The 13,001-nt window shown below is 45.4% G+C and overlaps 1 protein-coding gene across 12 annotated transcripts in view; it reads left to right on the forward strand.

The window, feature by feature from the left end:
- szt2 (SZT2 subunit of KICSTOR complex) overlaps nt 1-13,001 on the forward strand; it is a 92,953-nt gene that overhangs the window by 15,866 nt on the left and 64,086 nt on the right. For 8 of the 12 annotated variants that reach the window (XM_047813812.1, XM_047813822.1, XM_047813814.1 and 5 more), the window contains exons 23-34: nt 4,318-4,415; nt 4,681-4,819; nt 5,199-5,456; nt 6,162-6,363; nt 7,104-7,151; nt 9,372-9,499; nt 9,992-10,262; nt 10,937-11,108; nt 11,186-11,278; nt 11,400-11,481; nt 11,999-12,298; nt 12,695-12,833. In XM_047813812.1, coding sequence (XP_047669768.1) covers nt 4,318-4,415; nt 4,681-4,819; nt 5,199-5,456; nt 6,162-6,363; nt 7,104-7,151; nt 9,372-9,499; nt 9,992-10,262; nt 10,937-11,108; nt 11,186-11,278; nt 11,400-11,481; nt 11,999-12,298; nt 12,695-12,833 — 1,930 coding nt within the window. The remainder of the gene's footprint in view (nt 1-4,317; nt 4,416-4,680; nt 4,820-5,198; nt 5,457-6,161; nt 6,364-7,103; nt 7,152-9,371; nt 9,500-9,991; nt 10,263-10,936; nt 11,109-11,185; nt 11,279-11,399; nt 11,482-11,998; nt 12,299-12,694; nt 12,834-13,001) is intronic. The other 4 variants (XM_047813813.1, XM_047813821.1, XM_047813823.1 and 1 more) reach the window with 2 other exon arrangements.

A 13,001-nucleotide genomic window follows, 5' to 3' on the forward strand; every position in this document is an offset into this window, starting at 1 on the left:
CTGGGCCATGGATGAGCCAGAGTGTCCACGCCGAGGGGGGCGTCCTCGTCCCGAAGCGAGAAGAACATAGGACAGTGGGCGTTTTCGCGCGAGGTGAAGAGATCGATGGCAGCCTGGCCGAACCTCTCCCAGAGCAGTGCCACTATCTGGGGGTGGAGCCTCCACTCTCCGTACAGAGGGTTCCCCCTCGACAGGCCCGGGACGTGAGTTGCCCGTAATGACAGAAAGTGCTGCGTGCTCCATACCAACAGCTTGTGAGCCAGAGCGTGAAGCCTGGAGGAGCGCATGCCGCCTTGACGGTTGATATACGCTACAGCTGTCGTATTGTCGCAGCGTACCAGCACATGGTGCCCCCGCAGGCGGGGTGAGAAATGCATCAGAGCTTTCCAAACAGTGAGGAGCTCCAAGTAATTTATATGGGCTGAGCGAAGTGAGATCGGCCACACACCGTTCACTGATCTGCATCTGTCGTGACCATTTTCCGTATCATGATCACCCCGAGAGGGGTCCCATGTGCGTAAAACTCCGCAGCTCTCCAGTGGTGCAGCGCGGCCATGCACACGCGCGTCACCGAGACAAAGCGGAAAAGATCGCGCAACGGGCAGAGATGAAGGGACAAAATCCACTTCATGAAAGCCCTCATTCTCAGAAGACCTAGAGGCAAGACATGGACAGCCGAAGCCATAAGACCCTGTAATCTGAGACATGTGCGATACTGTATCCGTGCCCCTTCCCTGAACCACGATAGACAGTTCATGAATGAAGAGACGCGCCCCCGCGCTAGGCGCACGCGCATCGCGACGGAATTCAGCTTCAGACCCAGGAATATGACTTCCTGAGTGGGAGTGAAATTGCTTTTTAACACGTTGACTCTGAAACCGAGCGCAGCGATGTGTGAGAGCACACGGGCAGTGTTCTGAACCACATTCTCTCTCGAATCGGCTATAATAAGCCAATCGTCTATGTAAGTCAGGATCCTGAGACCCGCTATTCTCAGCGGGACAAGCCCCGCCTCCACACACAGACAGAACGTCCGCGGACTCAGCGCGAGCCCGAACGGAAGGACTGTGAATTCGTAACATATGCCTTGGTAGGCGAAACGAAGGAATTTTGCGTGTGGAGGATAGATGCTTAAGCATCGCTCAGATCGATCGAGCAAAACCAATCATTCCGCTTTATCGAACGTATGAGAGAGCCGTGTGTTAACATTCTGAAGTTGTATTTTCATAAATGTTTGTTCAACACTCTGAGATCCAGAATAGGACGGAGAGATCCGTCCTTCTTCGGGACCAGGAAATAACGAGAATAAAACCTCTGATCGCTTAGATGCGCAGGTACAACTCGAACCGCTCCCTTCTCGAGAAGAGATGAGATCTCGTCTTTCAGAATGTGGGCGGAGCACTGGTCCGTGTGGGACCAGACCATTCCGTTGAACCACGGGGGTGATTGGACAAACTGAAGTCTGTAACCCCTCGTGACTGTGTGAATCACCCAATCGGGGGCCGAGACAGACAGCCAGGCTGTCACGTGACTCCCGAGTGTCCCTACATGGGAGGGCGGGATGCCGGGGGCCGGAGAACAGGTGTCCAGAGGGCTGGCCGCCCATGAACGTGGACTGAAGACCCCCAGAGGCCGAACATCAGGTCGGCCGCTTACGTTTCAGAACAGAAGGAGCGGAGATAGGAGGCCTCCGAGCCACGGCCGCGGCGAAAGACGTCTTACCCTAGGGCCTATCAGGGGGGGAGGGGGCCCGCCCTGCCGAGCCTGTGGCTTCCCACGGGGTTTGTTGGACCTGCCAGCGTAGTGGGACTGCCGTCCCGCAGCAGGAGTGTTAGGCGGCCGCCCAGATGGCATCTGGCGCGGCGTCGGCTTTCTAGGAAGACACAGTTTGAAGGCCTCGTCCTCCTTCTTCTTATCAACGCAGCGCTGCTGCATCAGCGCAACGGCTGGGCTGAAAAGAGCTTGACCCGGCTCAACTGGTGCCACAGCGATGCGGCGCTTCTCACTATCGAGGAGACCAGATAGGTTGAGCCACAGCGCACGTTCTCCGACCACCGAGAGCACCCGCTAGCCTGGACAGCCTGACGGGCGTTGCGGAGGACGAGGTCATTGACCGTGACAATCTCCTTCCAGAGATCGGGGGATGGCGACCCACTCTCCAGCTGCTGGCCCAAATCAAGCAGGAGTTCAGCCTGATATGCGGACAACAGCGAGGAGACATTGAGAGCTCGAATGGAAAGAGCTGGGGCTTTATAAGACGCCTGATGGATTGATGCGGAGAAACGATCCATCTTGCACGGGAGGACGGGCTTGGGTGGGGCGAGCAGCCCACCCAGGGATGGGTTAAGGTGTCTGGCGATGGAAGGCTCGATCACGGGGGGGTCGCCCATGCCCAGACCCGCCATATCCTTCACCTCAAGCCCCGCGAGACCGTGTTTTAGATCAAGCGGATCTCCCCAGCAATACCTCATGTGTTTTGCACATGCAGGGAGGACGGGCAGGAGCTGCTTCCTCGGGCCGGCAGGAGGCCCTAGAAGCTTACCGTCATACACATCCCTCTCCTGATCCGAAGCGTTCAGGAGAGCCGGCCATTCGATGTCGAGGCGCGCGGCGGCGCGTTCGCAAAGCTCCAACAGCACCGATTGAGGTGGAGTGGGGGGGGCCTGAGGGGCCGCGGAAGACGGGATGGCTACCTCGTCATCCGAGCCCTCGAGAAGGCCCGCCTCGGCCTCATCCCCGGAACCTGCCGATCCTTCGGGGAAGCGGTCGTCGGCCGGTAGTAAATCCTCAAATGGGAAAGGACACATGCCGGCCCAGTCAGAGGAAGCCGCGCCGCGGGAGGCCCCCAAGAGCGGGGCGGCGTCGCCTTTTCCCCTCTCTGAGTCGGAAAGCTCGCGGTCGACACACTGGGAAGTGGCCGTCTTGAGCCTGCGACACAGGAGCTTTTTTGGGAGCGCCAGGCAATGGCTACAGTTCTCCGGCAGATCAATAGCCTCTTGTGCATGCTTGAGACCCGTGCAGACAACGCAGAAGGGATGGGAATCCCTCGCGGCGATAAGCGCACCGCAAGCGCCCGGGCAGGCTCGCGATAGGTCGTCCACCGGAGTAGCCGGAGCCGCTTTGGAGAGCGCCATAAGGAGGAAAAAAAGGCAAAAAAGCAGGCGGGCAGCCTACGGGAAAAAAAAGGGGGGTGCGAGCGTGGGCGGCTCGCGAAGCTAACCTGGCTGAGGACGAACACGTCCGGCGGAGGCTGATCAAGCGATATGTCCTCCTGAAGACAGAAAGTGCAGTCCAAAAAACCAGGGAGCTGTGAGGTAGGATCAGAAGTCGCGAGAAGCGAAAGTAAACTGAGGAAAGGCAGTGCGTGCAGGTGCATTATGCACTCGGGTAAGGGGCGTTACCTTACCTGCCTTTGGCACGTGCTCCTGTCTGTCAAGCCAGACTTGGTGCAATTGGATGCTTCTGTAGCGGTCAGGAAAGGATGCCCTTCCCATAGGTGGATCTCAAACACGAGATGATGAAAGAGAACAAAAATATGCACCGAAATTTTCTGCACTATAAGGCGCACCTAAGAGCCTTAAATTTTCTCAAAAAATTTGCGCCTAACAATCCGGTGTGCCTTATGTGTGCACCGAGTTCCAAAAATATGTAAAAATGTTGTGCGACTTTGGTAAGCACTCCTCTTGATTGACTGTCGGACCATTTCCCGCTGACACAGGGATGTAATACATACACTACGTACACTGGTAGCGATAAACCAATCAGAGAACATTACGTAATACGTACAGTACATACGCTTACCTCCGCCACGCCTCCGGTAGGTATCCCCCAAAAATGGCACCGGTGAAGAGACATGCTTACGAGGCACAATTCAAACTACAGGCTATCAGTTACGCGGTTGTAAATGGGAATAGAGCAACTGCGAAAGAATTCAACATCAATAGGAGAATAAAGTTAAACTAAACTCACTGTTTAGCTTCTGTTACCTTTTTTGTAGACCGTATGTTTTAGCATGCGCCTTATAATATGGTGCACCTTATGTATGAGTTAAGTACAGAAAGAGACCCTGTAATTGAGACTGCACCTTATAATCCGGTGCACTTTATAGTGCGGAAAATACGTTAACCATTGCTCGTTAAAAAGAAATCCTGGAGGGAGTTCCAATTAGTCACATAATAATTAAAATAAAATAAAAAAAATACATTTAAATATGCAGAAATTATTTTGCTTCCCAATGTTAGTTTGTATAAAGTATCTGCATTTTTTTTAGCTACAAGAACAAAATAACACAGGTTTTTGCGTGTTTTGTGTTTATAGAAGAAGGCCTGAAACCCACAGAGAGGCATGACGCAGCTTTGTCCTTCCACACAGTCGGGAGCAGTAAAGAAGTGACAGGATCCACTAGCACTCTGCAGGTATGACACACACTCTCATATCATGCAGTGTTTTGTTTATTACTCCAGCAGCAGCATGCTGACGCCACGTCCTGTCCTCTGTTGCAATCCCTTCATCGTCTAACATCATACTGTTCACGCTGGATAGTAGTGCTTCTGTCTGAAAATAATACCATTGATAGAGCCACCACTGGTGAGTCTGCTAGTGGCTATAGATGTTTGAGGTCTTTTCATGTGTTTGTCTCCGTGTGTGTGTGTGTGTGTGTGTGTGTGTGTGTGTGAGCAGAGTTTCAGTAACACAGATCTGGTGGATGAGGAGCCAGTGGTGATGGAGAGAGAGAGATTGTCTCCTCAGTGGAAATGCTATGCTAAACATATCAGTGCTCAGCAAGTGTTACTCATCTTCCTCCCGGCCACCTACACTGGTAATGCAACCAAAACACACCACACACACACACACACACACACACACACACACACACGCACAGATAACATTATGTATGTCTCATTACGTGATCAATTACGCACTGCATAAACTACAGAATTACAAACCAACCTGAATTCTCAGAAGCAGCTTACAAATTCAAATAAATTTGGAAATCCTCAGAGATTACTACACAACTTAAACATTTTTTTGAAATCTTAGGAGAAGATATTGAACACTCAGATGAGGAACGAACTGGGACTAAATTAGCAAAGCAGCAAGTTGTTAGAGTCCATCTGAAACTCAATAACAACCATCATTAGAACTCTATCTTTGTAAATATATAATGTTGTAACAAAAATTTTGTGCTGTTGTTTCAGATGTTCAGATCCTTATGTCCTTCGGGCTGGACCTCGAAACCCAAGTCAATGGTGCTTGTGATGATGATGAGGAGGAGACGCTCAGTTTGGAGAACAACCAGTCACAGAGTGTCTCCCTCAGCAGCTCAATGAATGGCCCTCTAGCAGAGACAGAGTGTGTGGTGGAAGCAAGTGATGGACAATTTCTGTTGGCAGCTGAAATACTATCAGGAGAGCTGGAGGACAAGGAGAACCACCACTCAGAGCAGACTCCAGCAGGTTGGCAGTCTTCAGCATCGGGCTTTGGAGAGGAGTGTGTGTGTGTCTGTGTGTGTGTCTGTGTGTGTGTGTCTGTGTGTGTGTGTCTGTGTGTGTGTGTCTGTGTGTGTGTGTCTGTCTGTGTGATTGTCTGTCTGTGTGTCTGCGTGTGTGTCTGCGTGTGTGTCTGCGTGTGTGTCTGCGTGTGTGTCTGCGTGTGTGTCTGCGTGTTTGTCTGTCTGTGTGTCTGCGTGTGTGTCTGTCTGTGTGTCTGCATGTGTGTCTGCGTGTGTGTCTGTCTGTGTGTCTGCGTGTGTGTCTGTCTGTGTGTCTGCGTGTGTGTCTGCGTGTGTGTCTGCGTGTGTGTCTGTCTGCGTGTGTGTCTGTCTGCGTGTCTGTCTGTCTGCTTGTCTGTCTGTCTGTGTGTCTGTCTGTCTGTGTGTCTGTCTGTGTGTCTGTCTGTCTGTGTGTCTGTCTGTGTGTGTCTGTCTGTGTGTGAGTGTCTGTGTGTGAGTGTCTGTGTGTGAGTGTCTGTGTGTGTGTGTCTGTGTGTGTCCATCTGTGTGTGTCCGTCTGTGTGTGTGTCCGTCTGTGTGTGTGTCTTGACTGGTCAGTCAGTTTTTGCCTCTCAAATATAGAATTTATTTCTATATTCTTCTATCTTTCTCTTTTTCTCTGAGTGTGATGTCACACTGATACTGACACTGCTACCTGGTGTGTGTTCAGTCTCTTCCGTAGAGGAAAAGGACAGTGTGCAGTTTTCAGAGCCGCAGGAGCACGACTACCATCACCAGCTTTCCCAGCAGAGCGGTGGAGACGTAGCTCGTCCTCGCTGTCCTGTATACATCTACAACTGCTGCATGGACTTACTCAAAGACCAGCTGCTCCAGCAGCACTCCAACCGTAGGCCCAAAGATGTCTTCGTCAGGTACACACACAGCTTATTAACATATCTTCACTTCAATGTGTTTAACCACTGCTTGGTTCCACGCACAGTGTTTCATTTAGAAGCAGATTTTTTTAAGTGGTTTTGCTAATTAACTACATTTTCTGGCTCTACTTCTAGTCAAATGGACATGTAACGTATGTTTGAGGAGCCAACAAGCAAGTCAAAATAAATGATGGTCATATAGTACATGTTAGAAATGGTGCAAGATTATATCTATATATCTATATTGATACACTAAATTGCAGTACAAGTAAAATAATACCCTTATTTATTTTTGTATTGATGTTTTGTCTGACATCTGTGTGTGTGCGACTATGCACTGAGAGAATGATAAGAACTGACCCTGCACATCTAGTTTGGTTGATATGACCTGCAGGGAAAACAAAAACCCTCCCATAGAAACAGTTAGATGGATGATGGATAGATACTTTATTCATCCTAGTGGGAAATTCACAACAATTTCCCTTTTTATCTCAGATGCAGTCAATGATGTTTAGTGTCTTGAATCTGCATGCATTTTACATAGTGTTAAAGCAGGGCCTATAAGCTTCCATGACCTGCTAGTGATATGAGCTACGTAGCTCAGTAGGAACGATGAAGCTGCAAACCTTGGATGCCAGCTATTCCTTCACTGACGGACGATGCTTGAGGTGATTGTGTATATTTTATACTACTGGTTTTAGCGTTTAATCTCTGCTTTTTCCTTTTGATGAGGATAGATCTCAAGATGCACTGTCCTGGGAGCTCAATCAGCAGCAGAAATCCAGGTAGCAATGCTTACTGCTTCCAACTGCTGATACAGAGCCAAAATTACCCAAGCCCAGTCCTGCTCAAACAAAATATTTGTTTTTAATAAGCTTTGTGCTTGGCACTGGACTCTGAATTTGGGACCCGGTTGTAGTTCAGTTTATAACTCTAGCATTTCCTGCTGCAGACTTCCTGTCCTGCTGAATTCAGTCTCTTCTGTCTGTCCGCTTGCTTGCTTGCCACCGTATGTGTAGCAGGCAGATTATGACACTCCGATGGGTACGGCTTGGTACTGTAGATATCCCGGAGATTCAACTCGCTAAACTACTGAATGATGCTTGGAGGTTTTGTGATTAACTTGTAGTTTCTGGTTTGGTGGACTTTGTATTAACTCTGTATGTGGGGAGCTGAGATTATACCATTCTTTACAGGTCTTTTTTTTTTACCCTATTCCCCCGAATGCAAAAATATAAAGCCTCATTTTAACCTTATGCTAGATACAATATCATGTTTAATGTGTGCTAAGAACACACTCGTTTATCCAGTAATGCTCTAATGTGATTTTATTAGGAAAAGGAACCTGATGGATAACGATTCATTCTCAGAAAGCACCGAGTTGCAAATTTTCTTTCTTTCTTTCTTTCTTTCTTTCTTTCTTTCTTTCTTTCTTTCTTTCTTTCTTTCTTTCTTTCTTTCTTTCTTTCTTTCTTTCTTTCTTTCTTTCTTTCTTTCTTTCTTTCTTTCTTTCTTTCTTTCTTTCTTTCTTTCTTTCTTTCTTTCTTTCTTTCTTTCTTTCCATCCTTCCATCCATCCATGGCCTTCTGAAATAGACGCCATCCAAATATGAACAAAGACATTTATTTTTTTTTTCCTGAAAGTCATATTTTTTAATGATTCTGGTTTTGTCCTTCCAGTTTCTGAAACCTGAAATCAATCTTGTTGCAAATAATGTTGTTGCTCTGCTTTTTCTCGAGATCTGTAGCGCATGCTTTGGTTGCAGCCTGCTGTATTACCTGTGCTTTCTTTCATTAGGTCGTCCGCAGCTGTGGGCTTCAATCTGTGATATTTGCAGGGAACAAATTGGGGCATCGCCTATCTGAAGCAAATCAGTTCTGATAAACAATAATGTTAGCTATATGATCAGAAATTAAACAGACATTAATATGTTTCCTTATACATGGCTCCAGTGGTATGATTGGCATTTTTCTATATTTAGTACACAGTATGGCTTCACATATATTGTGTATGTGTTTATAAGACAGACCTACCCTGTTTACATTTGCACAGAAGAGTACATAACTGGTGTCATGGAGAGAAGAGAGATGGGTTCTAGGGATTTCCTGGGAGAGCAGAAAGACGGTCATTATTGACAAAAAAAAAATAACCTGGACTCAGAAACCTGAAGAATGGCACCTCTGGTGTGAAGAGAATAAATTTTAACATTTTTTTCTTTGAGACAAGTTCTTATGTTTGGTGGAAACCTAGTACTGGTCATCACCTTCAGAAGATCATCCACACAGTGAAACATGGTGCTAGTAGCATCATGTTGTAGGATGATTTTCATATCAGGGACTGGGAAAATGGTCAGAGTTTATGTGAATCTCTGGAGAAAGTCTTAGAGAACCTGTTATGGATTCACTTTTCCAAAGTTCAAGAAGAATGGGGAAAAAAATATTAGGATCCTGGGAGAAATTGCCTGCAGTCAGAGGTCTTTCTACTATTTGCCCTGGTATGAATACTTCAGCAAAGCAACCAATATTTGCTTTTTTGTTTATTTAAGTGATTAAATGCAAAGGTTAAATCTATTTCAATCCCAAACTGTAACACTGCAAGAAATCTACAAGGTCAGTGGGACTTTGAAGGAAATATGTATTCATTCATGACCATGGATTCTTATCACAAGCATTAGATATCGTTGTGCCCCAGAACAAATACAAACATTAAGTGATCAGATATTGCTATCCAGTGTATGTTTACAAGTGTGGTTTGATTTAAACGGTCAGTCTGAGGACGTTTATTTCAACTTTATAAGCAGATGACTCCACCTCCTTTTCCCGAAGCTCTGCCTCACTGTCTAAGTCCATGTTTATTTCAACTTTATAAGCGGTGTGTGGTTTTCTGATCATCTTCTTTCAGCCTGACTGCCAGGTTGCTGTTAAGGTTGTCAGCAGCATGCATGTGTGTGTTGTCAGTGTGTGTTGTGTCATTACTCATGGATTGTGTTGGTGTGCTTGGTTCAGGTCTTTCTCTCAGGAGCGCAGCAGTGCCTCCTCTTGGTCAGAGCTCATCACTCATCAACACAAACAGAAAGAGCTGGCCAACTACTGTAGCCTTCTACAAGAGCACTACTGCCAGAGCTACGTTCGGGGTACACACACACACACGGATGCACTTATACACACAGTGTTTTTGTGCTTACACTGATGGCACTGAAATGATGGCACACTTTACTTAATGTAGTTGTAAGAATACTAATGGATTAGTCAGCATCATGATACACACACATTGTGTTTTCTTGGCTGGGTTTCAGTTTTGTTTGTATTTATATAGATGTGTTCGTCTGGTCGCGTGCTACATGTGTGGTATTGTTTGTGTCTGGGTTGATCTGTATCTCAGTGTCTTTCTATGTCCATTATAGGCATGTGTATCTATTTATGTTCGGGTGCAAATGTTTATGTGATAGAAATAAGTGGGAATTTTTTTCCAAAAAAAGTAAAAGAACTGAAAAATAGAATTAGAATTATATTTTATTTTTAGTATTTCATTATTTAACTTCTGCAGTGCAAAAAGTCAGTGTAGTGTTTCACTCTGTGTGTGTGTGTGTGTGTGTGTGTGTGTGTGTGCACGTTCTGGTTCAAAGGTGTGTTTCGCAGCCTGCAGATGGCGTACAGTATCTCCTCTCAGGACGTCCTGACAGCGATGGACTACTGTGAGGAATCTCTGCAGGAGATTGACATCACTTCCTTCCTGCAGACGCTGTGTGGTCATATACGCACATTTCGCGAGCAACACGAACCCCGCAGAGCCGAGAGCACGAGGAAAACTCTGAGACCAGGGGCCACCTTCACCATCGGAGAGGAGGAGGAGGAGGATGAGAGAACAGGCAGAGCGATGTTAGTTTCCTCATCCAGGTAAAGCTTGATGGATGCCCATAGAGATGGGAAAATTAACCTTCTGACAGAAATCAGTTCATCCCATTTATACGTGGACTACAACAAAGTTATTTACAAAATGAGAAACTAATTACTTTACTATAACTTTCATGGTAAAGACAGTGAGTAGCAATTGATGAGAATACTTGCAAATGGCACCAATACTCAATAAATATGTAAATGAATGTTTAATTAATCGATTGATCGGTTTGTTTGCTTGTTTGTTGGTTTATTGCTTAGTTAGTTAGTTAGTTAGTTAGTTAGTTAGTTAATGTATGTAACCACTTTGTGACATTTATTAAAAGCAACTTACAAATGAGAAAATACAAGCTAAACAAAATATATCAAGCATAAGATTATACAAGATCTTAAATTGAAAACACTGTGGGTGGGTTGCCAGAGCTTCACAGGGCTCCATGCACACATGCATTCACACACATTCACACCTAGAACCAGTGTAGTGTAGTTGATCCACCTACAGCCACGATTTTGGGAGCTGAGAGGAAACTGGAGAAGCTGGAAAACTTGTACTTGAGGAAAACATGTGAAACAGACAATGACCTCAGGATTGAATGGGGAGTCTCTGTAATGTTTGTTATATATGTCGAGAATTATGCCAGATGAGTTCAGTCTGTTGAATTCCCTCTGTTTAGAGTTGAGCTGGAAGATGTAAGTGAGGTGGAGTCTAAAGGGAAATCGTCGAGCCCCACATCTCCTGAGGCCCCAGATGAGCCCCGTTCCCTCAGAGTCCCAGAATTTCCTCTGTCTCTGCTCCACTCGCAGCAGGAGTGTGAGGTGTACCCCAACCTGCACAAAATCATACAGGTTGTACATCAAATCAGGATGGCATAGTGACCGTTATATCTGCTGTTGAAACCCTAATATTTTTATTCCTTTTGTAGGACAAATTTTTGGAGATTGGCGCTCAACATTTTAAAACCGTTCCCTCCAATCCACATTATTTCTTCTACTGCCCCCAGTCCTCAAAGAAAGATGTGAGCTCACATATACGTTCATTTTTCTGTCATTATTTTTGACTTAAACAAATCCTGGAATCTTTCATGTGCTGATACTTCATTTTTTTATATATACATATATGTATATTATCCCTCACTGAAGGAGGATTCAGATGAAGAGAGAGAAAGGAGGCCTAGTGAGGACTGTGATGTCTCGGAGGCTGAACTGGCCACAGAGGATGGTGAGAAATCTTATCCAACGCGTTTTACAGAAAGTTTTCTGAAGTCTCGGTCAATCAATAAACACATCCTAATTCTGGTTCACTGGGTCACAGTGAAAAAAAAAAATCTGTCAGTGAGGTAATATTGTACAAAATAGCACAGACAACACACACATATTCTTTTTATTCTCATAATTAGATAAAGTTTAATGCAACATTACAATGTTATATGCAGTAAATAAACAAAAGGAACACAGATGTTTTAAATTGTAGCTTAGGGAAAAAGAAAAGGCAGAACAGGCCACGCCCACAACTGGTGACCGTAACAAGGACACACTTCTTTTTTTTGTTCACATGAATGCACTGCGAAAAATATTTATATATTGTTTATTGAAAGCATCATCTTTCTAAAATAAGGCAGTAAGCGAATATAGAGTTCGGGTTTCGTATTGCTCTGTATTTTACTTTTTTTAACGAATACTAATGCTGCTTATTTTAGCTGTACTTTTTTATTATCTACATTAAACTTGATTCTCAGAGAACGTGTCCGGCTGCTGCATGGTGTCAGAGAGCGACACGGATCTGGAGGTGGAGTATCAGGACCAAGGCAACGGGAAAGCTGAGGAAGGAGATTTGGAAGAGGGAGCAGGACACAACTCTGGGAGTGAGTCAAACACTGTAAATCAGGATGAAGACTCTTTCAGCATCCTGGATGGAGACTCTGTGCTTGAAGCTCCTGAGCCTGAGATGCCTCCTTTATTCGTCCACCTCGTCTGCTCACTTGGCGCAAAAAGCTGCCATGGCTCTATGCCAATTAGGACACTGCCCACCTGCCTGGGTATGTAAACTACCGTCTGACAGATAGTAGTTCATCAGATTAACACTTAATCAACAGATATGTTACAGAATATTTGGTAATCGTTTTGAAACTTGGGGTTTCTAGATATTAGAGTTTGAAGATCATTTTCAAATCACAGAGAATCCTAAGCAGAGTCGTTAAAGAAATGTTTCTCTTACAGCAAGAAAAATGTAAACATCTAACAAGTAATGAAATCTAACTCACCCAACAGTTAATTATTTCCCACACACTTCATCCTGTTCTGCAGCCATGTTTACTGCATGATGTAACCTAGGACACAGTGTGACATTGTTTAATAAAATAAAGCATGTAGTTAAACATTATGGGGAAACCATTTCTTTTCTTCTCAGTTATTAATTTGTTGTGTTGTTGCAGGTGAGCTGATCAGTTGTCTGGAGAATGCAGAGTCTCTTCAGTCCATTGATCTGAACGAGCTATCTGTCACTCTGGACATCTTTGTGTTGACATTACCACTGGACATAGAGGTCATGGCAGCTGGCATCAATCATTTAAGGTAAGAACTCCAACTGTATTTGCTGATGTCATGTTCATTTTGGTTTTGTGAATCTTGGGAATAATAAGTGCATCAATTCAGAAAATGTCTAATGGACTCTATTTAAGTACCCTTACTGCTTGTTTTCCTTTTTCTTTGTGCATGTCCGTTTGCGTGTGTGTATGTGTG

The sequence above is a fragment of the Tachysurus fulvidraco genome, chromosome 5, assembly GCF_022655615.1.
Source record: "Tachysurus fulvidraco isolate hzauxx_2018 chromosome 5, HZAU_PFXX_2.0, whole genome shotgun sequence".
Lineage (NCBI taxonomy): Eukaryota > Metazoa > Chordata > Actinopteri > Siluriformes > Bagridae > Tachysurus > Tachysurus fulvidraco.